This window comes from Aythya marila (genome assembly GCF_965140915.1).
Source record: "Aythya marila genome assembly, chromosome: 19".
Classification (NCBI taxonomy): domain Eukaryota; kingdom Metazoa; phylum Chordata; class Aves; order Anseriformes; family Anatidae; genus Aythya; species Aythya marila.
This window is the reverse complement of record NC_139060.1, coordinates 3,961,004-3,983,855: the sequence shown is the minus strand read 5'-3', so window position 1 is coordinate 3,983,855 and position 22,852 is coordinate 3,961,004. Positions and strand designations below refer to the sequence as shown.

At 54.9% G+C, this 22,852-nt stretch overlaps 1 protein-coding gene across 1 annotated transcript in view; it reads left to right on the top strand.

The window, feature by feature from the left end:
• The window catches only part of LOC309885678 (astrotactin-2-like), a gene marked incomplete at both ends in the record, with an annotated part of 79,366 nt that overhangs the window by 46,513 nt on the left and 10,001 nt on the right, over positions 1-22,852 (top strand). The window contains one exon of the mRNA XM_082775901.1: positions 4,301-4,488. Within this exon, the coding sequence (XP_082632027.1) occupies positions 4,301-4,488 (188 nt within the window). The remainder of the gene's footprint in view (positions 1-4,300; positions 4,489-22,852) is intronic.

Genomic DNA, 22,852 nt, shown 5'->3' with positions numbered 1-22,852 from the left:
TGAGCGCTGTCTGTCTGCACAGCGAGCAGGTAGGAGGGTGAGGGGGGAGCAGTGGGGTCAATGTGGCCGTTTTACTTCATTTTTCACCCAGGGAGCTGTGGCTGTAGCGCTGGGACAGACTTCAGCTCCGTGTGCGAGCCCTGCCTGCGATCTCCCTGCCTGCTGTGTGCAGAAATCTTGAATAGCTATAGACTACAAGTGCTTTTCCATTGCTGCCCATTTAATACTGTGGCTGTATCTCATTCTATTTTGGTGCAGGAATGCCCTTAATTTGTTCCAAAAGCATTTGAAAGCTCTGATAACAGGCAATCTTGCTGCAGACTATTGCATTCTTTCTGATGGATGGCGTATCACTGCTGTAACTACTGTGTAGATAGTGGAGTGACAATGCGTGTCCAGTGAAACATAGGCAGTATAATATTTATGTCAAGTATTTGAGGCCAAGAAACTTGCCTGCATTTGGATATTGAAGTGTTCAGCAGCTACCAGGGCTTAAAAATGTATTTTTCTTTTTTTTTTTTTTTTTTCTCCTCCCTGAGCAGCAGCAAACCTGATTGAAGGCTCACGATATTCTGGCAGTGCTGGGAGTAGTAATGGCCAGGTTTCTTGCAACACGGGATTCAGGGGTGACGAGCATTCAGATATTTATGAAAGTATGGTAAATGGCACCCGGGCTTGGCAAGTCAGCTTTCGTCAGAAATTGCCTCGCTGCTGGGTTTTGCTTAAAATTGTGAAATGAATGTTAAATTGAAGTTTCTACTTTTGGAAGAGACCTTTTGAAAATGAAACAGGCTTATCTTCAGTCTAGGCTAAAATCCAAAAAATTGCCTGGATCTCAGAACTCCCCAGAAATGTTCTCTGTGATCCGTTTAAACATCCCATGCAAAAACGTGTGTGAAAGGTAAGAATTTTGGAGAAATACTGACCCCAAAGTTTTGCCCTGCTGCCATGCAGCCTTGGGGAACAGGGCTGGTAGGGACCCAATGGCTCCTGGACGGGGGTCTGTGCTGTGGTCTGGGCAACACAGCCTCCTTTCCCAAGCTCATTTGGAAAGGTCTGCTGCAGGGATGTGTGGGTGATGTGTGTCACGAGTGTGTAATGCTGCAGATCGTCCTCCCCTGTGGGTGACTGTGCCTCAGAGCAGGATTAAGATGGCTTTGGATAAGCAGGGTCCTCTCTCTTGATGCTTCTGTGCTGTTCCCATGGTCTCCTTGCATCTGTAGAAGGGATTGTGATATCTTTCCCACGGCTGAATTATTTCTTTTGCTCCTAAAAGTAACCTTCGCTGCAATTTTAATTAGACAAGATGCTTCAGAATGGACCTTTGAAGTACTGCTATGAAGACAACTGTGGTTAAATAGCCCTGATACTGTTCTAGTTTTGTTCTTTCTTTTACCACTGTAAGAAACCCTCTGCTCTCATCTCTCTGGACACACTCTCATCCCTGGAGCGTGTCCAGAGCAGGGCTACGAGGCTGGTGAAGGGCCTGGAGCACAAGTCCTGTGAGGGGCGGCTGAGGGAACTGGGGGTGTTTGGTCTGGAGAAGAGGAGGCTCAGGGGAGACCTCATTGCTCTCTGCAACTGCCTGAAAGGAAGGGGTGGGGAGCTGGGGGTCGGCCTCTTCTCAGAGATAACCAGTGATAGGACCAGAGGGGATGGCCTCAAGTTGTGCCAGGGGAGGTTCAGGTTGGAAATGAGGAGACATTTCTGCTCAGAAAGAGCTGTCAGGCACTGGGACGGGTTGCCCAGGGAGGTGGTGGAGTCACCGTCCCTGGGGGTGTTCAAGGAGAGGTTGGATGTGGTGCTTGGGGACAGGGTCTGGTGGTGACATTGGTGATAGGGTGATGGTTGGACCAGATGCTCTTGGAGGGCTTTTCCATCCCTAATAATTCTGTGATTCTTTGCAGCTGAGAGGGAAGGTGTTCATTTTGTTAGACAGTTCGAGCTTGCACCAGCTCCTGTCCTGGAGCGTGAGCCACAGGGCTGGCCAGATTTACAGGGTAAAGAGTGCAAGCAGCCCCTCTTGCTACTGATCTGCTCCAGCAAACAGCTATTTATATTAAAGCAGAGAAGGGATTATTAGGAGACATCTCATTGCAATGACAGAGATGTGACAGTGAGTTCATGCATCCTCTCCAAAGTGCAAGCGTGGGCTCTTTATGGATCCCATGCATGGTCAGGAGCTGTTTAGTTTTTTCACTTTGAGTGCTCAGATGTGCGCAGAGATTGGGGATAACGACCGGCGCTGTGCTTGGGAGGCAGCGATAATGAGCACAGCCCTCGATGAGGTTCAGCTGGCAGCGCTATGCCAGCAGCATAATTAGCGAGGTGCTGAATAAGGGGGTTGGCAGTAATGGGGTAACCTTGTCCCTGCCCTCGGCGGGGCTGTGATGTGCTGCGGCAGCGGAGGGGCTGGGGGCACCCCCCAGGAGCAGCTCTGCTGAGCCCTGCCGTGGTGTGGTGGGGACTTCTCCGTGAGCAGGGGGGGGCTGCATCGGCTTTGATCTGTGGCACAAAGCCAGAAGCCGCTGCTGATAAACGCGTTGGTTTCAGGGCTAAGAAAAAGTATTTCTGAGGAATGGAGAAGGTTTTGTTGCTGGGTTAAGCTGTGGGTCTGTGGCAGTGGAAGTGCCTGGTCTTGCAGCCTGGGGGGCTACGAGTGGTCCAGCACCCGGGTGCCTTGAAGGACTCTGATGTTGGTAGCTCCTTGGGATGGCCTCAGCTGGGCTCACATCTTTGTTTCCCCTCGGAGCTGGGTGTGCTTTTGCCCAGCTGTGTTTGGGAAAATGAAAAGCAAAATGCCCCAGCTGCTCCTGCAGCTCCATCGGCAGGGCATCCTCCCCTGGTGACCTTGTCGTGGGTGGCGGGGAGGACCTCGTCTCCATCCCCACCTCTGTGCAGGGGGAATCTGAACTTGGGCCTCTGGCCTTTGTGGAGCAGACACCCCTTAGGGCTGCAGTTACTCTGAGGTGCTTTGCAGACCAAAAAAGAAGTTACTCTGATCCTCTGCACAGCAGAAAGCTGCCAGTGCAGCCAACAACTCCTGTCCCCTCAGGAGGAGGGATGCCCCTCAGCTGCCACGCCACAGAAGGTGCAAACATCTACGTAAGGCAGAGCATTTGTCGAGGATTACGAAGTGTGTCACGATCCACTGGAGTCAGGCGTTGGGTTCCTCTTCCCAAACAGAAGGGAATTGGATTCGGGTCCCCCACAACGTGGATGGCTGCTGAAGCCGTGGGCCCGGTGACTAAGAGGACTGCCACCGGGAGCCCGCCTGCCTTCCCATCGCTTGTGCTGCAGATGGAAAAACAAACACACGCAAAAAGAGGTGGTGGAAGGAGAAATATTTTGGCTTATTTTGCACTCGGATTTTTTTTTTTTTTGGCTTTGGTTTGGCTGCCAAACTGACAAAGCGGCTCTTTGCAGAGAGCTGTTCAGAACTTGATGGGCAGCTGCGGAGCTGTCAGCGCTCCTGCTGCTGCCTGGCCGAGGCAGGAGCCGCAGCTGAGCCCCGGAGCTGCTGCCTCTGGGTGGGCTGGGGGCACACACCTGGGGCTTGCTTTTGGTTGTGCAGTGCCCCAGCCCCTAATTAACCAGGCGTGGTGCTGTAAATGTCTTGTTGCTGCGTTGGGTGCTGGCGTTGGGGTGCTGGAGTCCTGGCTCCTGGCGGGCTGAGGCTGTAAGTCACTGCCGGGGGGGACGTGGCAGGTAAAATTAGAGGCAGACAAGCAGACGTGCAGCCCTGAGGCCGATATTTGTCAAGCTTGGTGGGTAGCTTTCCTTGCTGGTGCTTGTTAGCCTGAGCTGGGACTGGTCCTGCTAAACACAGCTCTGGTGCTACCTGGAAGAAGGTTTCTGGTGTAAACACCACCGGAGCATGCGCACTTCTCTGTGTTTTGGCTCGTTTGGCACCATGTGCCCTCCATCTGCCTCCTGCCCACCAGCAAACCTCCACTGGCTCTGGCTGCAGACCTCTGGGGGCTTCTTCCAGCAGCTTGCTGGGCAACCTATAGGAGGTTTATGGAGTCCTGTGCAGCGTTTTACTTACTGTCGGTGCTTTTCTTGTCCAGAAATCCCAGGGCACCTCATAGCCCCTTGCTTTTATTAAGGAAGAAAACTGTTCCTGTCTGTATGCAGGGGAAATAGCAGACAGAGGCCAAAAAGCAATGCTCAGGTTCATCCAGCAGGAAGGTAGTCCTAGGGGTGAGACTCACCAGCCCTGATTTGCAGGGCTGCTAAGTGTCTGCCTTCCAGCATCGTGCAGAAAGCTGACCTTGGGTTGTGTGTTTTGTCCCTGCAGAGATGTCGGGGACGGTGGCTGACATCTCGCTGGTGCACTGGAAGCAGCAGTGGCTGGAGAATGGCACCCTGTACTTCCACGTCTCCATGAGCAGCGCCGAGCAGCTCTCCCGGGCCACCCCTCCCAGCCTCCAGGAGCCTTCGGAGATAGTGGAGGAGCAGATGCACATTCTTCACATCTCTGTCATGGTGAGTCGGAGCTGCCCGCTGCGGCCAAGGGCACGGGGGACATCGGGGAGGGGACGGGAGGTGGTACAGGACAGGTTGGAGGGTCTGGTTTGCATGTGTCTGCGTCCCTTCTGTGCTCCTCGTCTGACTCTGAGCCCCAGAGAGGGAGAAATGTGTTTGAATGGGCCAGCAAGAGAAGGGGAGTTGGCCTTCTGTGAGAATGAAATAAAATAAACCAACAGACTGACGGGAAGGTGCTGCTGGGAGGACAGCAGGAAGCTTGTGAGTCCTCCTGCCTCTGCTGGCAATTGTTGCAGCGTGTTAGTGGGGTGTTTCTCCTTGGTCCTGCATTCTGGCGTGTTCAAAGGCAAGATCAGGGGCTCGATCACTTCTTTTTTGAAGATTTTGTAAACTGAATTTTACCTATTCAGCGGGTACAAGCCATAGTATGATCCTTTTTTTTTTTTTTTTTTTCAGAGCGTAAGTTTGACCTGAGAGTGATCGAAATGCTTTGAGTACCCCTTATCTCGGGTGTTTTTGTGGCATTTTATTATCATATGTGTGTGCTCTGCTGCCTTCTGAGATGCTGTGCTCAGTACCTTGTGAGGTAGCTACCTGTGTGTCCGAAGCAGGTGCACCATCCCTCCGTGCTTTACAGCTCCCTTCGTAAACTGGGACCGAACAGACTGCCCCTACCTGCCTTTGAGAGGAGCTGCCCCTCAAAGAAAAGGTGGAGGAAAAAAAGCCAAACTTGTAGGTCCCCTGAGTGGGGTGTGTGTGTGTGTGCACGTCACCAACCTCTGCAAAAGGTGCCTCTGTGCATGCCTCACAGCCTGCGTGCTGTCTCCGCACCTTCTGGTTTTTCATTTTGGAAGGAGGAGCAGAGACGGTAGCTGCGTGAAGCCTTTTATTTTTTTTCCCCTCTCTCCACTTGAACAAGCAGCTATTTGGCTTCTACAACTTAAATCTGTGTTTTGGAGTGTCTCAGCCCTTGTCAGTGAGGCTTTAGATTGGGCACTGAGCACATGTGAGTGCGGAGAGAGGCTTTGCATTGAGGCTGTTGGGCGAGATAAGACGTAACGTGATAGCGGCATGGCAGAAGGGACAGGAGCTGGGCACCGCAGCTCAGCGGATTGGGCAGGGAACGCTTCTTACATCCTGCTAAAAATGTCAGCGTGATGGAGTATGGGGGGGGGAGGTGGAACTGGGATACTGAGAAAATGAGCCTGAAAAAAGGTGCGAGAGAGAAAGAGCAAGGAATAAAGAGAGCAAAACCCAAGTCAGGGGTGTGCAAAGCTCAATCCCTGGTTTGCGATGTGATGATTGCAATGGATTGATGCTTTGGAGAAAGGGAGGGAGGTTTTATTTGAAAAATTCCTACCCAGAGCCTTCGTTTGCTGTAAGTTGTGATGTAGGTGCCGTGGTGGCAGTCGGGTGGAACTGAAGACGTGCCCGTGCATAGCAGAGAGGAGATGTTCCCGTGCTCTGCTCCTGGGCTGGCTGCCGAAGGCGTGCTGTGCCACGCACCGCTGCAGCCAGTAACATGGGAGCAGCCGCGGCACTGGTGTGAGAGCTAACGCGTGCCCCGAGCCTTCCCTTGTAGGTGAGCAAGGTGAAGATGACAGCAACAAGAGTTCCTTGTGCACAGACCGAGCTGTAACTCTGCCTTACTTACAAGACCTGATGCTCCTGGCAGTGGGATGTGAGGGCTGGGGGCAGGCAGAGCTGTGCCGGAGCCCCAGGCACATCTTCCCTGGATCAGGATCTCGTCACAGGGACTGGAAGCCTTACACAGTATTTTGGAAGGTTCATTAACTTTTTCTGAGTGAACCTAAGCCAAGTTTGGAGCAGCTAGCAGAAGATAAATGTGTTTTGTGGTTGTTATTTTTCCTTCTCCAAGCCACATGGGTTTGTGCAGCCGAAGTAGAACTGGTCAGAAGTCTGTGTCTTGGGTTAAAGGTTTCACCCGAGTCCCTGAGCTTTGTCTGGGCTGCTCTCCCGTGCTTTTACTTTCCATCCTCACCCCAGCTACGTAGCATCCTTGGGAGCCCCCCCAGCCCTCTGGGTGCCAGCCTGGCCCCCTGGGTGCCCCACTCCTGTCTTCCCTCGTGCCTGCCATGTCCCCAGCCCTGTTCCTGCTGTGCCATTCGCCTCGATGTCGCTGTGTCACCCTCCTTCATGCCCTTGCTCCCCACAGAAGCTCCTGTGCTCCTGCCCACCCGGCGTTCAGTCCCTGCGTGCCCCGTTCATCACGGGGCTGGTGTCTTGCTGCAGGGGCCGGGAGCAGACGCTGGGAAGAGCTCCCTTCAATCTCCTGTAAGTGACTGTAACACGCGCTGCTACCTGTCCTGGCATCCCCCGGCTGAGTTACAGAAAGCTGGGTAAGGTTTGCCTTGTGGGATCTCTCTAATTCCCAGCTTGACGTGTTTAGGGAGTGTTCTGGCAAAGCTTTATTGGCCAGAGAGACGTCTCCAAGGCGAAGCCTCTCGTGCAGAGACGTTGCTGTGGATTTGTGTAGATGTTTCTGACCTGGCTGCCTCTGCTCCTCGCTCGTGCTCTGCCTCCAAAGCCAGGAGCCCCGCTGCGCCGCCTGGGGAGCCGGCTCGCTTCTGACCTCAGATAACCAAATCTCAGCATTGCTCTCATTTAATTTGGCTTTCTGCTTCTGTTACTGTTTTTTTTCCCCAGCGATGTTGGTTGTCTGTGCGTGGCTGGCTGGCTCGGGATGGGTTTGTTTGTTTGTTTTTTTGCTTTTGGGTTCCCTCCTGCTGCACCGCCTTGGCTAATTCTGAGCTAATTCAGACCTGGATCCTTTGGGGTACTGGGGGGGAAGTGGTGGGCAAGGGGCAGCCGTGACCCTCTTCGTGCCTCTCCCCAAGCTCAAGGCTAGCTGTAACAACAAAACACTTCTTTTTCTTTTTCTTTTTTTTTCTTACCTCACTGTTTTGCCTTAATCTCTCCCCAGTGAAACATAACATTAATTACTGTAGTTAGAGGGAATTCGGTCTCCATTACTGTCTGCCACCCCTTTCCTTTTGGCTTGAGCATCTAAGATTTGTCTCCGAAATGAAAAGGGAAGAAAAAAAAAAAAAAAAGAAGAAAAGCAAATGCTAGATTTTATTTATTTACTCTCTTTTTTTTTTTTTTTTGCAGTGTCAAGTAGAAAGGAATCAATATTTTTGTCATTACGCCTGTTGTGTTTTTTCCCCATAATCTTAGCTGTCATTTGGGTTTAATTGTGTTGTTTCCTCTTGTGTGGAAGTAAATCTTATCTGTTTTGGATTAAAATTCAATGAAGGTCACAGCAGCTCGAAAACTTACCAGGCTGCAGCAATTAATGTTCATTTGGCTTTGATAAATTGGAATGTTCCCCACAATAGGACTGGAGTGGATTTCAGAAGCAATAATTCTTCCATTAACTCAATGATTCCCCGCATGATAGAGCGTCTTGTCACTGCTCTGTTTGTCATCTGTCACTTCAAGGATCTGGGCATATGCCTGATATGATTTATCATGATTATTGGGGCCTCTTGTGTCAAAACATTTTAAGCTACTAATTATTCCAGCCTTGCAAATTGCGGAATTTAACAAAACATAAGAGATATTTTTCCCAGCATATTGTGCCTCTGCAGTTACCGTTCTGTGTCTCTGCAGATCCGGGCCCAGAGCTGCATTTCCCAGCTGTAGGAGGGCGCCGACCTGCAGGATGCGGGGCTGCAGATACCAGGAGGACGAGCTCAATTTCCCTTGAACTGAGCCATTTCTGGTCACACTTGAGCTCTTTGGCAGGCTTGTGGTTCCCTGCGCTGCGCCCACCAGCTCCTCCTGCCCCCACAGATGGTGTGTGCAGGTTTGGGGACCCCACAGGAGGTGACACAGGGGTACAGCCACCTCATGCATGCCTTAAAGCTTCCCTGGATGGGGCTGTCAAGGAGTGGAGATGAAGTCCTGTTGCATCCTGCGGCGGTGTTCCTGGCGGATCTGCTCTTGCAGTAGCCAAGAAAATGCAGCTACGGGTGCTGTGGGCTGGCTTTCCATGCCATACACCTGTGCAAACGATGCCAGCAGCGGCTGCCAGGGGAATTTGGGAGATCCAAGCTGGGAGCGTGCCCATGTGCGTGTAAGCCATCGCACACCGCCTCTGCTCTGCCTTCAGCAGCAGCGAGGTGGGCATCTGTGAGGATGGTAACAAGAAAAAACTCTCGTTTCATCTCATACCATCTCCCTGCGAGGCACTATTGGAGCGTCTGGAATATAAGGTGACCAGACCTCATCAGGCTGATGGCTTTTATTTTTTATTTTTGCTTCCTGCTTTCTGCTGGCTGCCCGTGGCAGGAGACAGCTGCTGGTTTCTAGGTCTCCCGGCAGATTTTTCAGCTCTTATTTATATGAGTTTCCTCTTTTCTTCTTAAGCATCCTGACATCTCCCTAATGATCAGCCATTGGTGCTGTGCTCTGTCAGCTTCCGAGATGGCGTAAAGTGTGCTCCGAAACGCTCCTCTCTGATTCAGCATCCTGCTCTGAAGTGGAGCCGGGGAGGGATGCTGTGGCCCCAAGAAACCTCACGATGCTGGGGGGGGCACCAGCCAGCGGCCTTACCGGGGGGCTCGGCGCCTGCCTTTGGAATCAGTGCGGACACATCTGAGAGGTTTTGGGGTTTAGGAGCTGCTGCCTCCTTTCTGGAGCTGCTTCTCTGCAGAAGTGCACTCTCCAGAAGTGCATTCGTTTCCCTTTTGTTCCTTAAACTTTTTATTCCTCCCATGACCTGTAACAACTCTGTGACTGTCTCGCTCTGTGCCATGCTGCCCGTGTTTCCTTGAGGAACCCCGTTCATGTTAGGCTCCTGGATTTAGCTTGGCTGCCCCAAAAGTCCCGTGGCCCTGTGCTGCTGGGGGTGTAGGGAACCCCTCTGGAGGAACTGAGTGCTCCAGGGGGTGCAGGTGCTGCTGGAGCCCTGCTCTGCCTCCTTGCTGGTGGCAGGCAGCTCGTTTGGAGAGCGGATGGAACGTGAATAATGAGGTAATGAAGAAGGCACAGCATCTGTGTCATCATTTCTGCACCAGGAGGTCAACCGGATTCATAAAACACACGCTCCCAGCCTGCGATATGTTTAGGAATTAATTAGGGCAGGGGAAAAAATCGCTGCCGCAGCAGATTTCCTTATCTGAAACGTATTAAAGAGCTAAATTGATCTCCAATGAGATGTTTTTTTCTAATTGGATCCAGTGTGTCCTCGTCTGAGAGCCGTCCCTCTCCTGATCCAGGAGAGGAGCTGTACGGGCCCGCGGGTGGGTTGGGCATCCAGGGCTGCGAGGGGCCTGGTCCTCCTGCTGTGGTGGTGGCATCTGCTTGTCCCCGGGCTGGGGACCTGCTCCAGCTTTGAGTTTTGTCCCCACACTCCATTAACCAACTCTTTCTGGGCTGGGAGAAGCAGCCTCTTCGGTTCCCCCTCCTCTCCAGTCCCCTCCTTGCAGGGATGGCACAATGCAGGTGCTGACTGCAATTAGTGACACGCTCTTGTGTTTAGGGAATTTGTTTGGGGGGGATTTGTCTTTAAAGTGTCACCTTTGTGACAAAGGCACCTGTTATGTTAATAATTCTCCACTAATCTGTGTTTTCTACCTTAGTTGCTGTGAATACATTAGACACTTCCCAGCTTTCTATCTCGCAGATCCCCCCCCACTGTGTTAAAATATGTAACTGGAGTGCTTGATTTGCATCTCTGATAAAGTGAGGATGAATAAATACTCCTAGTTCATCTGAACTGAGCAGCAAACTAACTTTCTCATGTCATCCCCAGGGCAATCCAAGTTGGTGCTTGGGGAGAAGCAGCTCTTAGAGGCGCTCGGGAGGGGCCTGCGTTTTGCAGATGGCATCAAACGCGTGGGCTGCATCTGCTGCCGTAGACGTTTCCCAGTCTCAGCGTACTGAAAAAGGAGAGTGGTTGGAGGGGGAAAGGCAGGAGCCTCCCGTTGGAAAGGTAGTCTGTGAAGTTGGGGGATGCTCGACTGGAACAGGGATGCTGAAGTGACGAGGAGATGGAGGAGGAACAGATATTTTGGAAAGAGGGGAGAGGAGCAGTGCAGGGTTAGCTCATGGCTTGAAACGTGGGCAACGAGCGCGGCGCTGTGTGTCTGCCCTCGCCCTGTCTGTACCTCCGTGCTGCCGACACCGAGCGCGCTTTGGTAGGGGGTTGCACTGGGCTGTGAGTTCACAGATTGCAGCTTCTTATCCCGAGCTCGTTCCCTTCCTTCCTCCTCCTCCCTCTCCCCCTTCCTGCCATCTGTCCAGGAGAAATGCTCGTGCAGCATCGGTGTCAGGGGGCACCGCGTGCGCCGCGGAGCCTGGACCTTTTCTCAGCGCCCTTTCTCTCAGCATGGCTGAGCAGATGGAACAGCCGAGCTCTGCTGGGCCAGCTCCGGCTTGCAGAGCTGGGGGAGAGGAAGGAGCATCCCCGTCCCGCACGGGGCTGTCGTCCTCGCCCCCGCTGCAGGAAGCCTGGCTGAGCTCCTGGAGGGAGCCGCTCCGTGCAGCAGCCCCCTGCTGATTTTCTGCGTCGTGTCTGAGCATAAAGCGCCGGGCGTTTGCTAGGTGCCTTGGAACACTGGAGTAAAGGCAGAAACGCTCTGCAGCGACCAGCCTAGATGTAATCACTCTAAATTGCCAGCCTCGAACTGCCGGGGTTGTGGTAGTGATGGTCGTGACACCCAGGCTGGCTTTGAGATGAGTGTGCCCAGGCAAGTGGGACCTGCCGAGCGTTTGGTGGGGCAGGGGAGTGGTGCTGGGCTCTGTGCCGGGCTGCAAAGCCCCTTTGGAGTTAAAACAGTCCCCAAATGAGAATCCAAGCTGGGGACAGGTGCTGGGTGGCACGTGCTGTCCCCGTGCTGGGTCACTGGCTCAGACGAGAAGCGTGACGTCCTGCTTATTCCTTTGAGCCTGCTGCTGTTTGCAGATCTTTCTCTACATGGTAGTTATTCTTGTTTGGAAACCTGCATGGTGCCTGTTAGAAACGCTTGTTATCAGTTAAACGTTATCAGGATCGGGAGTTGGCTCGTGTGAAGGTGAACTGTGATAAAGCTGATGTGGAGGAGCTCGGAGATGTCGGGAAAGATTTTTGTGTTACAGCACTACAAAAGCGTGAACTCTCGTTTTGCTGGCAGAGCACGAAGACTGAAACAAGTTTTAATGACGGGATGAAACTGAATATCTTGTTTGTCCCCAGAAATACGGTGTTTGATTTCATTGGGGGCTTTTTTTTTTTATTTCAAATGAATCGGCCTTAGTTTCACGAGGCAGCATTGCGATGCGCCAAGGCAGAGCGCTCTTTGTTCGGTAACGTGTTGGAATGAAATGTTTCCATTCTTCAGCGCTTCCCATATCCTCCCCAAAAGCACTCACGCTTTCGTTTCAGCTGATGTGAAACTGCCTATAAGCAGATAAACCATGCGTTGAAAATCTTGATAAGCTCTTTCTTATTTTATTTTTAAAATAACTGTGGCTAAACCAGATGCAGGCAGTGCCATGGGTGAGAACGGTGAGTCTGGTGAGCAGCCATCCCCTGGGAACCAGGGAACTGCTGGAAACAAACCCAAACCCAGTTATCTGTGATCTGCTCCTTTTTTATTTTGAGGGGACGCTCCAATACCTGCTCATGTTAAATAGAGGGGGAAGCTTGTTCATAGGTGGTTGTGCTGGTTGTCACAGGGCTGCTGATATAGCTGAGAACTTCTTTGAGGGGAGAAAAAAGATGTGTGTGCATGTGTGTCTGGATCTGGCTGCTGTAGGAAATTGGGCAGAATTCCCACAGGCTTAATTGGGAGCAGCATCAGGCCAAGTGTGGTTATTTTTACCTGTCCTTGCTCCCACTCCGTGTTGCCTCCCCCCGGACAAAGGGAAGGAGCTCCCTTCTAGCCTCCACAAGGTGTCCGTGGTGCGCAGCAAAGAAAATAAACTAATGGTGGTTATTAAAAATAAAAAAATAAAAAAATCCAATTATCTATAGCCGCAGGAAAATAACGATTTTTGAAGGGCTTGGCTCAGGCTGGCTTTGCCCTGGCTGGGCGCTGGGTGAGGCACTGCAGCGGCTGGGGAGGGCGCGGGCAGCCCCAGCTCACCCTGCTGGGCCTGGCTGAGCACAAAGCGCCACCGAGCAGGGACCAGGAGCTGTTAGGGTTCAGTACTGAGGGTTATTAGCCAGCTGGCCTGCTTCTTCCACAATTAGTATTGCTTCATTATGTTTCTCTCCCTGTCCTTCTTTTTTTTTATTTTTTTTTGGATGGGGAAGCAAGAACCATCCTGCAGGAGGATGGCAGCACGGCAGGCTGGTGCTGTAGCAATGTCTACTGACTCTGCTCCTCTTTTCAGGGGTGTTTCTGGTTACATCCTCATCACCAGCCATCCCTGTGGCAAGCTGAGCTCACTGACTGTCCTGAGCAGGACTTTCCTCACCACAACCCTAAATCCTGAGCCTTGGGGTGGGACTGTGGTGGTGGTGGCAGCAGCAAAGAGGCAGCTCCCCCACCTCCCTTCTGGGCGCTCGGGGTGCAAGCAGGGATGTGTGGCTCCACGGATGCTGTCTCCCCTTCTCCCTAGGACCCCGTGGCCCCTTTGCTGCATCCAGGTGAGTGCTGCATCCAGCCTCCTGCTTTTTGGAGAGGAAAATAGTGGGGGCAGTGAGCAGAAAGCTGCTTCTCGAGGCTCCTGAGCTGCTGGAGTGGTTGGGCTGCCAGTCACCGGAGGCGAGGGGTTAGGCAAAGAAAAGCCTGGCTTACAAATTGCAACCAAAGGGCACGCTTGCTACAAGGCTCACAGAAACAAACAGAAATGAGACAAAAGCTACACGTACCTCGACCTCCTGCTTGAATTAGTGCCAAAGACTCCCTGTGCTCTGCAGCATCCAGCTAACGAGCTGCGAGGCGCGTGGCGGCTGAGGACGGGGTTATCGGGGAAGGTTTGTGCCCTTGGTCAGGTTTAAGGAGGAGATGAGGATATGGCTGTGCCCCCCCTGGCTGGGGAAGGCTGTGAGCTGCACACGAAGGCTTTTTGTGAGCCTTTTTCCTGCACGGAGAGCCTGCTGCTGTCACTGCCTGCAGCTCCCCGAGCCCGGGGTGATGCAGCCAGCGTGCTGCTGGCCTTGTTCAGCCCCAAAGGCTGTGGCCGTGTTGTCTTGGGCAGCCCTTGAGTTCAGGCTGACAGATCTCAGCTCCCTCCTTGATGTCTGCCCTTTACAGACCCACCTGGGGTGCTCAAGGTGGTGCTGGGCTCAGTGCTGGAGCAGCAGCAGTGTGGGGCTGCTCTCTGTCCTCCTCGCCCTCGCTGTGTGCTTGAACTGCCGCCCTCACCACTTGGCCTCAGCTGTCTGGGGGCTGAGGGGAGGAGCAGGCACCCAAGCTGTTGGAGTAGCTGCTGCTTAGTGCCGCCAGTGAGGAAATAACCTTGCAAAAATCGAAAATGAAGGGACCTGATCCTCCTCCCACCTCAGCCCGTAGCTCCTCGGAAGGGAGACACCGCTTTGGCTGATTCCTGCCTCGTGTTTCCTCTGCTGCCTCCAAGGGACGTGTGGGTTTGCACCAGCATTTCCACAACTGCATGGTGTGCAGGGACAGCTGGGGCTGGAGTGAGACAGAGGGACAGACCTGGAGGGATGTTTTTTGACCAAGCTGCTCCCACCGTGGGATACCGACTGCTTTGCCTTTGGGTACCCCAGTCCCAGTGTGTCCCTCCCCAGACCTCGGACCCTTTCCTTCCAGCCCCCAGCCCCCCTGCCAGGCCTCACCTTCCCTCCAGCACTCTGCGGGTGTTTGTGGTGGTGTGGAAGTGCCCTTCCCAGCTGAGAGGGCTTTGGGTGAAACACCAACGAGATTGGTGTGTGCGTGCTCTGGCTGGGTGGCTGGGAGTCTCCTCGCTCTCCCGTTCGGTCTCTTTCTTTTAATTCCCAGGCAAACAGTGATAAAACATCAGGCTCGTCTCATTCCCTCGGTGGTCACCACTCCCAGCCGTGGTGCTCCAGCTGCAGGGGGTTTTATGAACGTAATTACACCCCGTGGTGCGGGGTGAGCGCCCATCTCCTGCAGCATCCCCAGGGCAGTCACTTTGGGACCAGCTGCCTGCTTTGGGGACAAGCTCAGAGGCTCCCAGCCCCTGTGCCAGCCACCCCCTGGTGTCCTTGTCCAGGACAGGTCCTCGTGGAGCACACAGGGCTGGGGGACACCTCCAGCCGTCTCCTCGTGCTGGCCACGTTTCCCTTAGCAAAATGAGCAGTGTGGGGGGTTATTATTTTTTTTTTTCCTTTTTTAAACAGCCACTTTTCACTTCTTTATGCTCTTCCTCCTTGGCATGCAGGCCCGTGAGGGGGAGGGAGCCCTCAGCCAAGCTCTCCATCACACGTCCCTTGTTTCCCTGCGTTATTTTTTCCCCGCCGCTGCCCTTGCCAATGAAAGGACATTGTATAGCTGCTGAGACTGGCAGGGGCTGCAGCGCTGCCTGCCAATAGCCTCGGTGTCTGAAAGGGCTTAGGAAACACAAGCTCTAAATTAGCTCCCAAATCTCCTCTTCCTCTGGTAAAAGAGCCCCGCGGAGCCCACCCAGCTCCCCACCACCTCTGGCACCAGGCTGGGGCTGGTGGGGCTTTGCCTGGGGAGCGCAGGGACACTGAAGAGCCCCTCGCAGCACCCCGGGGAGAGGAGGGGACAGAGTTTGGGCACCCTCCCAGCCTTTGCTGCCCCCCGTAATGGCTTTGCAGTGCTCCCTTGGCAAGCACCCTGGGGTCCTTCAGCTGGGAGGGGAGGCACATGGCTGGCTGGTGGCTGCCAAAATCCTCCTGGGGCCTTGGGTGCCCGGCCTCTGCCTCCCCTGGGGTGCTGCTGAGAGGTCACAGCATCGCTGGCACACACGGGCTGGGACATTTGGGGCCAACTGTAGCCCCTGGAGGGGAGCAGGATGACCCAAGGTGCCTGAGCACAGCTCCCTGGTGTCGGTCCTGCCCTCGCTGGGTCAGTCGGTGAAGGGAGCAGCCGTGCTGTGCTCTGGGGGTCCCTGTGTTAACGGGACATCCCCCTGGGGGGCTTTTCCTGGGCCCTTGCTGAGAGGTGGCTGTGCTGTGGTGGAGCCTGGGGACAGCTCTGCTTGGCAGTGCTGCTGTGTCCCAGGCTTCGTCTTTTGCCTCTGCTTTCCCATCTCTTGAGGGAGAAAAGCTGGGGGCTCTGTTTTCCAGCCTGCACCAGAAATTCATCCTTCAGCTGCTCAGAGGTTCAGCCTCCCCACACAGCCTGCCCTCCCCAGCTGAACACGAGTTGTTCTTCAAACAGCTCCAGCGATCCTCCGGAGGTGTCCCCTCCTTGCAGTGGGAAATACGAGGGAATTTCCATTTCTAGAGGGATTTTCCATTTCTAGAGGCATCCCGACTTTTTCTTTCTCGAGGCTCTGTCAGACTCCTGCTCTCCCCCCCCTCCCCGCGCCATGCAGCCAGCTCTGAAGCAGCAGCGATGTTTTCTGCCAAGGCAATGATTAGCCTTCCTGCTAATGACCCACGAACGGTGTCCAAAATAAATGAGCCCAACCTGCTCATCTTATTAGCCAAATGATTGCGAAGAAAGAGGAAATATCTGCAGAAATTGCTTAGGCAGCTGGAATCTGCAAGCACAGCGGAGTCGGTGCTAGAAGGAGGGCGAGGGGTGGACGAGCCGTGCGTCCTCAGAGCCCTTCCTCTCCAGGAGGGCGAGATCCCCTGCATTTTTGGGGTAGTTCTGCTCCCCCTTTTGTGAGGTGACCTCTGTAGGCTGGGGCTGCAGCTCCCCTGCGGCTCGGCTGCCTCCTGGGGTCAGAGGCTGCTGCTGGACTGGTGCACCCTCAACCTTTCTGACTATGCAAGGCAGTGTCTCGGAGCCTGGATGCAGCTTGTGCCACGTTCAGCTCAGTCTGAAAGCTGCGAGGCTTTGGGTCTGTGGCTCTCTGCCCGTACCAGGATTTCTCTGTATTCCAGGTTTCCCTCTGCGTTGCGAGGAGCTGGGGTTTGGGCAGGGATTTCTTCTGGAGTCCAGGTCTGATTGCGGCTTCCCATGCCCTTGGCAAAGCAGTCACTGGCGTGGTTTTGCAGGAGCAAGCCTGAGGTCTGACCTCCTCCTCTGCTGAGCTGACAGATCTGAGAAGAGGGAGGGAATTTGGAAATATGGGGAGGTCCTGTCCTGTCCTTCCTACCTTGCACAGCCTTTGGGCACCAGGCAGCAGCGCTGGGGTCTTGGTCTTGCAATAACCAGTAACAAATCGCCCTTCAGGAGCTCTCTGTGTGTCCTTCAGCCTCTTCTCAAAGTTTTTTTAAGGACTAGGAGCATCCTTGTTCATGTGGGGAGGGACAAGGCCAAAGAAGGAGGCCCAGGCAGGTGTCTGCAGAGGGCAGGGGCAGTCCCTGGGGAGATGCCTGAGTGCGAGTCTCAGGCATCGCGGTGATGTTTGGGTACCACGAGAGCTCCCCTGGGCAGCGACATCAGGGTCTGAGGGACTTTCTGCCTTCTCCCTGGGGCAGGCTGGAGGGGATGGATGTCTCTGTAAAGCACCCAGTCCTCGTGCACACCAGTGCTGATGTTTCAGCAGCAAGCCCTCCCTCGCTGCCTGACCCCGTGGAGCTTGGGGGGGGTGTTAATGGCTCCTGAGCTCAACACAGCGGCTGCTGGGAGCGTGGGCCAGGAGGTGGCGGTGGTTCTGGCCATATAAATAGAAAACCCTTTGCTTGGCCCTGGCTGGTGCTGCCTCCCGGCTCTCTGCGCGCCGTCTGTCACCTTCAAAACAGGTGGCAGGGAGCGTGGAGACGTGGGCTGCCTCCCGTGGCGCTGCGTGCCCGTGGCTCGGTGCAGCTCCCGGCAGCAAAAACGCCTCCAGCAGCGTGACCCCGGCACCAGGCCCTCGGGATGGGGTGGGGAAGGAGCGTGGCTGTGGTGGGGAAGGGTCCTGGGGTCCTGGGGTGGGGATGCTGCTCCTGGGAGCTGCCTGGAAAGCTGCTGTGATCGGCATAACGGGGAGGCCATCGGGTTTCTGTGGCTGAGTGCCCTAACCAGGCAGTGCCCCAGCACAGGACCAGCCCTGACAGTCCCAAATCTTTGACAGTAGAGACAGAAGTCCTTGGTGCCTTGTTCTTTCCCAAGCTAGGGCAGCTGCAGACCTGGCTGGCGATGCAGCCCTAAAACTTGCTGAGGTCCTCGTGCTCCATCCAGCACCCATCGTGCCCACCATACGCTGCCCCAGCACCTGCTCTGTCCTTGTTCAGCCTCGTGGCTGGTGCCCTGGGCTGCTTCCATTCTGCACAGGCTTTAATCCTTTAATCATGTCTCGGGCTTCTTTCTTCCTCCCCTAATTGGTAGGGGAATTGCTAATTGTGTGTTTTTGTTCCGAGGAGTTTCGGATCTCAACGATTATCTGTGCTGGAAAACATCCTGACAGTGCACATCCTGCAAACTTCAAACGCGGGAGATAAGGGAACAGGGAGCAACTCCGCTGTGTTTGCACCCATCAATGCCTCGTGCTGCCCCCACACCCCTGCAGAGCTGCCCTCGGGCTCCCAGTTTGGGAGCTGGTGGGACTGGGTGCAAATGGAAACGTCACCAGCGCTCCCTGGGTCGCCTGAACAGAAGGCTCGAGGTCATCTCACAAGTGACAGCCCCGAGTCATTTTTCAACAAGTTTTGCAGGTTAACACTGATGTGATTTTGCTTTGAAAGCTGTGCTGCTTTGTGACTGAAGGTTTATTTTATTATTTTTTGGGTGGGGAAGTTGTGTTCTCAGTACTCCAGCTGCGCACACGTGCTTAACCCTCGATACCCATCGGGATGCTCGGTGAGTGACGGCTCCCCTGGGGGCTGTGCTGCGTGAGGATTCCTCCTCCATAGGAACTCAGGAGTGGAAGGGATTTGGGGAGGTCGTTAAATCCATCTCCCTGCCCTGGGCAGGACCGATAAACCTCTGCCACCCGTGATGGATGTTTCCCTGTCCTGTTGTGCAGGGCTTCCAGCCTGCGCTGCCCGGGGCAGGTTAAGGGGGAGCAGGACGGAGACACTGCTGCCTCCCAGCACGCTGCCTCCAGCCCGAGTTTGCAGAAGCCTTGTATTTCAGATGAATTTTACAATGTTTGGACTGCTTTAAATAAGCAGGTGTTTGAAGTGATTGATTGAAATCCTTTCCCTGTAAATGTTTTGCTCCAAGGATTGAGCTTGGAGTGCTCCGCTTGGCGCAGCAAGCAGACACACGGCCCCCAGCGCTCCCTGCTCACTGCGCTGGGTTCGTTCGTGTCCCACTCCCACAAAACAGGGGCCGTGCTGTTCCTGGGTTGCAAAAGGACACCGGGGTGCATGGGTTTAATGACTTTTGGCCAGATAGAGTGATGATGTCCCACCAGGGGCACAGGGAAAGCGTTCCCAGCATGGCAGGGAGGTCACTGAGGGAAAGAGCTGAAGCCCGGTGAGCTGCCTGAGCACCTTGCCCTGATGCTCGCCTTGCTCTGTTCCTCCCTGCACAGCTGCAGGTTGGAAGCAGAGCAGGTTCCTTTGGTCCTGGTGAGACCCATACGTGGTGGACAAGGCTCTGGGATCTTGTTACAGAAGCCTCCAGAGCAGCCCCACGTTTTGCTGACCCCCCCAGCCCCCTTCTCCTTTGTGTGTACCTCCGCCGTGTGTAACTTTACTCGCTGGTGCTCTGGGGACGGGCTCTGCCTCTCCTCGTGCTGTGCGGGGCTATTACAGCAAATTGCCAGCTGCAATTGCTCGGCCGTCTCAGAGATTTTTATCTCGTGTCCGCTGGAAAGGGAGCCCTAAGGTGACGCTGGGAATGTTGAAGTGATCGATGTGTTTTGCATCGGGGCAAGGGGAAGGAGCAGCTGCAGGGCTTGGAACAGCACGCAGGTGGCTCTGCCCTGCTTCAGGGGGCTCTGCTTGAAACGAGGCTGCAGAGAGGGAGCAGAGCCCACCTCGGCCTCTTCTGCTTGTTTGTTTGCTTGCGTTTAGTGACTTTGGTCTCATTTGGGCTCCTGAGGTCCTGTGTGTGTGTGCTGGAGCCTGTCCCAGGCCCTTCACCTGTACGTAGGACTGGGGACAATTTTTCTGGTTCCCTGCGTCCCACAGGACATCACACTTGAGATAAAACCAGAAAGGAGGTCGGGTGCTGAGGATGCCAGCTGAGTGCTTTGGTTCTGAGAGTTTCTTGTTGTAGGCAGCAGGTGGAGGGGCAGAAAGCCAGAGGAGCCCCGTGCAAACCTGCAGAGGGGGTGCCTCACCTCGCCTCCTGCCTTTACTTAGCCCACAGGCGAGCATCCCAGGAACACGTGGCTGCGTTTGCATCTCCCGTGGGTGCTCTCCCTTCTGCAGGAGGCCAGGAGCACTGCGTGTGCTTGGCTTAGTTCAGCTGAGATGTGCTCCCGGCAGTCCCGGGCTGCTGCCCCATCCCTGTGAGTACCTGGGGCGGGCAAATCCTATTTCCTCCGCTCCCTCCACATGAGATTAAATTGAAGATTGAGGTGGCTCTTTCCTAGTCCTGACCCCCGGCAGGGATTTGCTTGTCTCGGCGGCTGCTCCTCAGGAGGGCTTCGCCCCTCAGTGCGGAACTCATCGCTCACCTCTCTCAGCGTGCTTCAATTTTCCTCCTCTGCCTTCGCTGGGCACCAGGGGACATGGCTTGGGGACATCCCCAGTGTGGGAATGAGGCAGGAGGGGCGGCACAAGGCAGGACAAGGAAATTCACCTGTGAAGTTAAATGCAGGCTAACAACAGCCACGGGGAGGGTGCTGTGGTGGTGCTGGAGAGCTGAGAGCTCCCGTGCTGGGCAGCCGTGGCTGGGCAGCCTTGGAGAGCCCTCCTTGGGGTGGTGCAGGGGATCTGGAGGGCAGAAGGGGCAGATTTCCTTGCACAGGGCAGTGCTTGAAGCATCAGAGATGCTAAAAGTGGGGACCTTGGGCAGAAGCAGCCGCTCTCCTGGGTGTTTTGGAGTTACTGCTCAGCAGCTGGGCTCCACATCCCGTGGCACCGGCACTGCAGCTCCGCTCCATCAGTGCTGGGGTCAGCACCAGTGCTGGGCTGGGGTTACTGGGGCTGGGTGACAGCCTCCTGGGATGCTCAGCGCTGTTTCCAGCTGGGGCAGCGCTTGGTGTGCCTGCCATAAAGCCTCTTTCACAGGCTGAGTGCTGCAATGGGGGGAGGTGGCCATGTGGGATGGGCTCAGAGTGTGGGGACGGGCTGGGAGCTGGGTGCTGCTGCTGCCCTGTCCCCAAATTGGGGACGTGGTGGGGGCAGCGCTGCAGCAGACACAAGCTCTGCCGGCAGCACAAGGCGGAAAGGAGCTGGCTCTGCCCAGGCAGCACTGGGCACGTCGGAACCCAACTTGTCTTAATTAAAGGTCTGTCTGCTCGTCGCGAGGACGTGGCTGTAATTAGAGCTGGGGGCGAGGGCTGCTTTGTGGGAGCACAAGCGAGAGCCTGCCCTGGCAGCAGCCCCTGCCAGCATCCCCTCGATGGCATGGAGCAGGGACGGGGCTCTGGAGGGGCTGGGATGGGGCTTCCCTGAGAAATCCTTCAGGTCCCTTCTTTCGAGCCCTGCTGTAGCACAAGTAGGGGTTTTCTTGCTCGTTGGCTCTGAAATAGTGACACATTTTCAAATCATGGTGCTTTAAATCCAAAGCTGGTGAGTGGGCCTGGACTGGGCTGCCCCAAATCACTGCTCCAGCACAGACCCTTTGGTGATTCCAGCATCCTGGTGCCTTCCAGCGTCTCTGTCCTGTGGGGAAGATGTGTGTGAGAGCTGGAGAAGACGCGCAGAGGAGCTGTGGTTTCCGTCTCTCCCTTTGTTCTGCTTCCATCAGCTTTGATGTGCTGTATCTGTAGAGGAGAAAGAGGGACTGGGGTTGCAGGTGGCTTGGATACGGAGTGCTTTGGGATGGAGGCTGCCTCCCCTGGGGCTGCAGAGCTCCCTGGAGCCTCTCCCATAGCACCCAGGGGTGCCGAGGGCCCCTTGCAGAGCCAGGCTCAGCCTTTCCCATCCCATCCTTGGGGCGGGCAGCTTTCCCCGAGCCCAGATCTGCAAGGTCAGGGGTCTGGTCCCTTTCAAAGCTCACTGGGAGGCAGGAAAATTAAATCCAGCTGCTCAGTTCTGCTGGGGCTGCAGCCCTACGGAGCACCCATGGGTGCTGTGTGCTGCCACAGGGGCAGGTTCCTCCCCACTGCCCCTGCAGCACCGCGGTGATACTGAGCGGAGCCGTGCTTTGTGCTGCCTCTTTTCAGAAGGATGCTCGTTATGCTGAAATCTTTGCATTTAAAAAAGCGCCCGGCCCTACTGACACAATGGGCTGGGTCCTTCCCAAAGCAGCTGCCAGCTCCGGGCTCGGTAAGAAGCCCTTAAAAGACCCCGTGCCGACAAAGGGAGTTCCTTCCTTCCTCTCCTGCACGCACAAAAGCACCTTCCCACCAGCTCCGAACTGCTTTGAGCTGTCTGTAAAATAAACCTCGGGCTCCTTTTCAATCCTCTCACCTGTCTTTGCTCCATCCTGAGTACGAGGAAAAGCGGCACCGTGCTCCACTGCAGCACAGAGCTGGCCCATAAACGGGACTTGGGGCACCCCAAGAAGAGTAGGGCCACCGGGTACAAGGACGTGGCCCAGCTCCCTGTCCCCGTTTGTCCTTGCACAGCTTTTCGGAAGCACTAACGGGTTTCTTGGGATGCAAATAGCACCGGTACGAAGCAGGAATTTGCTGCAATCCTCACTCCCTAACACCGTGCCGAGTTTCTGCCCCATTTGCCAGCCTTTGCCACCTTTTCATCCAGGAGCTGGCAGCCCCGGGAAGCTCGCTGCTAATTGAGCAGCAGGATGCTGTGACGTGGTGCTGGCGGGCCCTGGAAGCTGGAGGCGCCCTGCGAGCTGCGTTCACGCTCCCTCAGCCGGAGAGGCGCATCCCTTATTAGATTAATTTTTTTTAATGTATGCAGAGCAGGCAGTGGGAGCAGCGTTAATTCGCACGGATGGTGGGGAGACCCACCGAGAATTAGCTGCGTTTTTATAAACGAGGGAGGAAGTGGATAAACACAATGATTAAAAACAAAAAACTAAAAAAGGTGCTGTTTGCAACAGCAGCACGCGGTGCTCGTTCATCTGACGGGCGTGCTTTACTTTTAATTGTGCTTCATTACTCGTTAGCAAATGCTCTGATGGTGGGCGTTGTAACAACGGCAGGGATTTGGGACCTGGCTCTGGTGTTTCAGCCTGGGGCTGGCAGGGGGAGCTGCAGAGGGTGGCTGTGGAGTTGGAGACCCCTGGATTTGGAGCCCCCAAGGATGCCGTGGTGTCCCAGCAGAGCGCAGGGGCAGCAGCAGAGGTGCTGAGGTCTGTGCGTGGCCACACAGGGTCTGAAATCAGCCAGG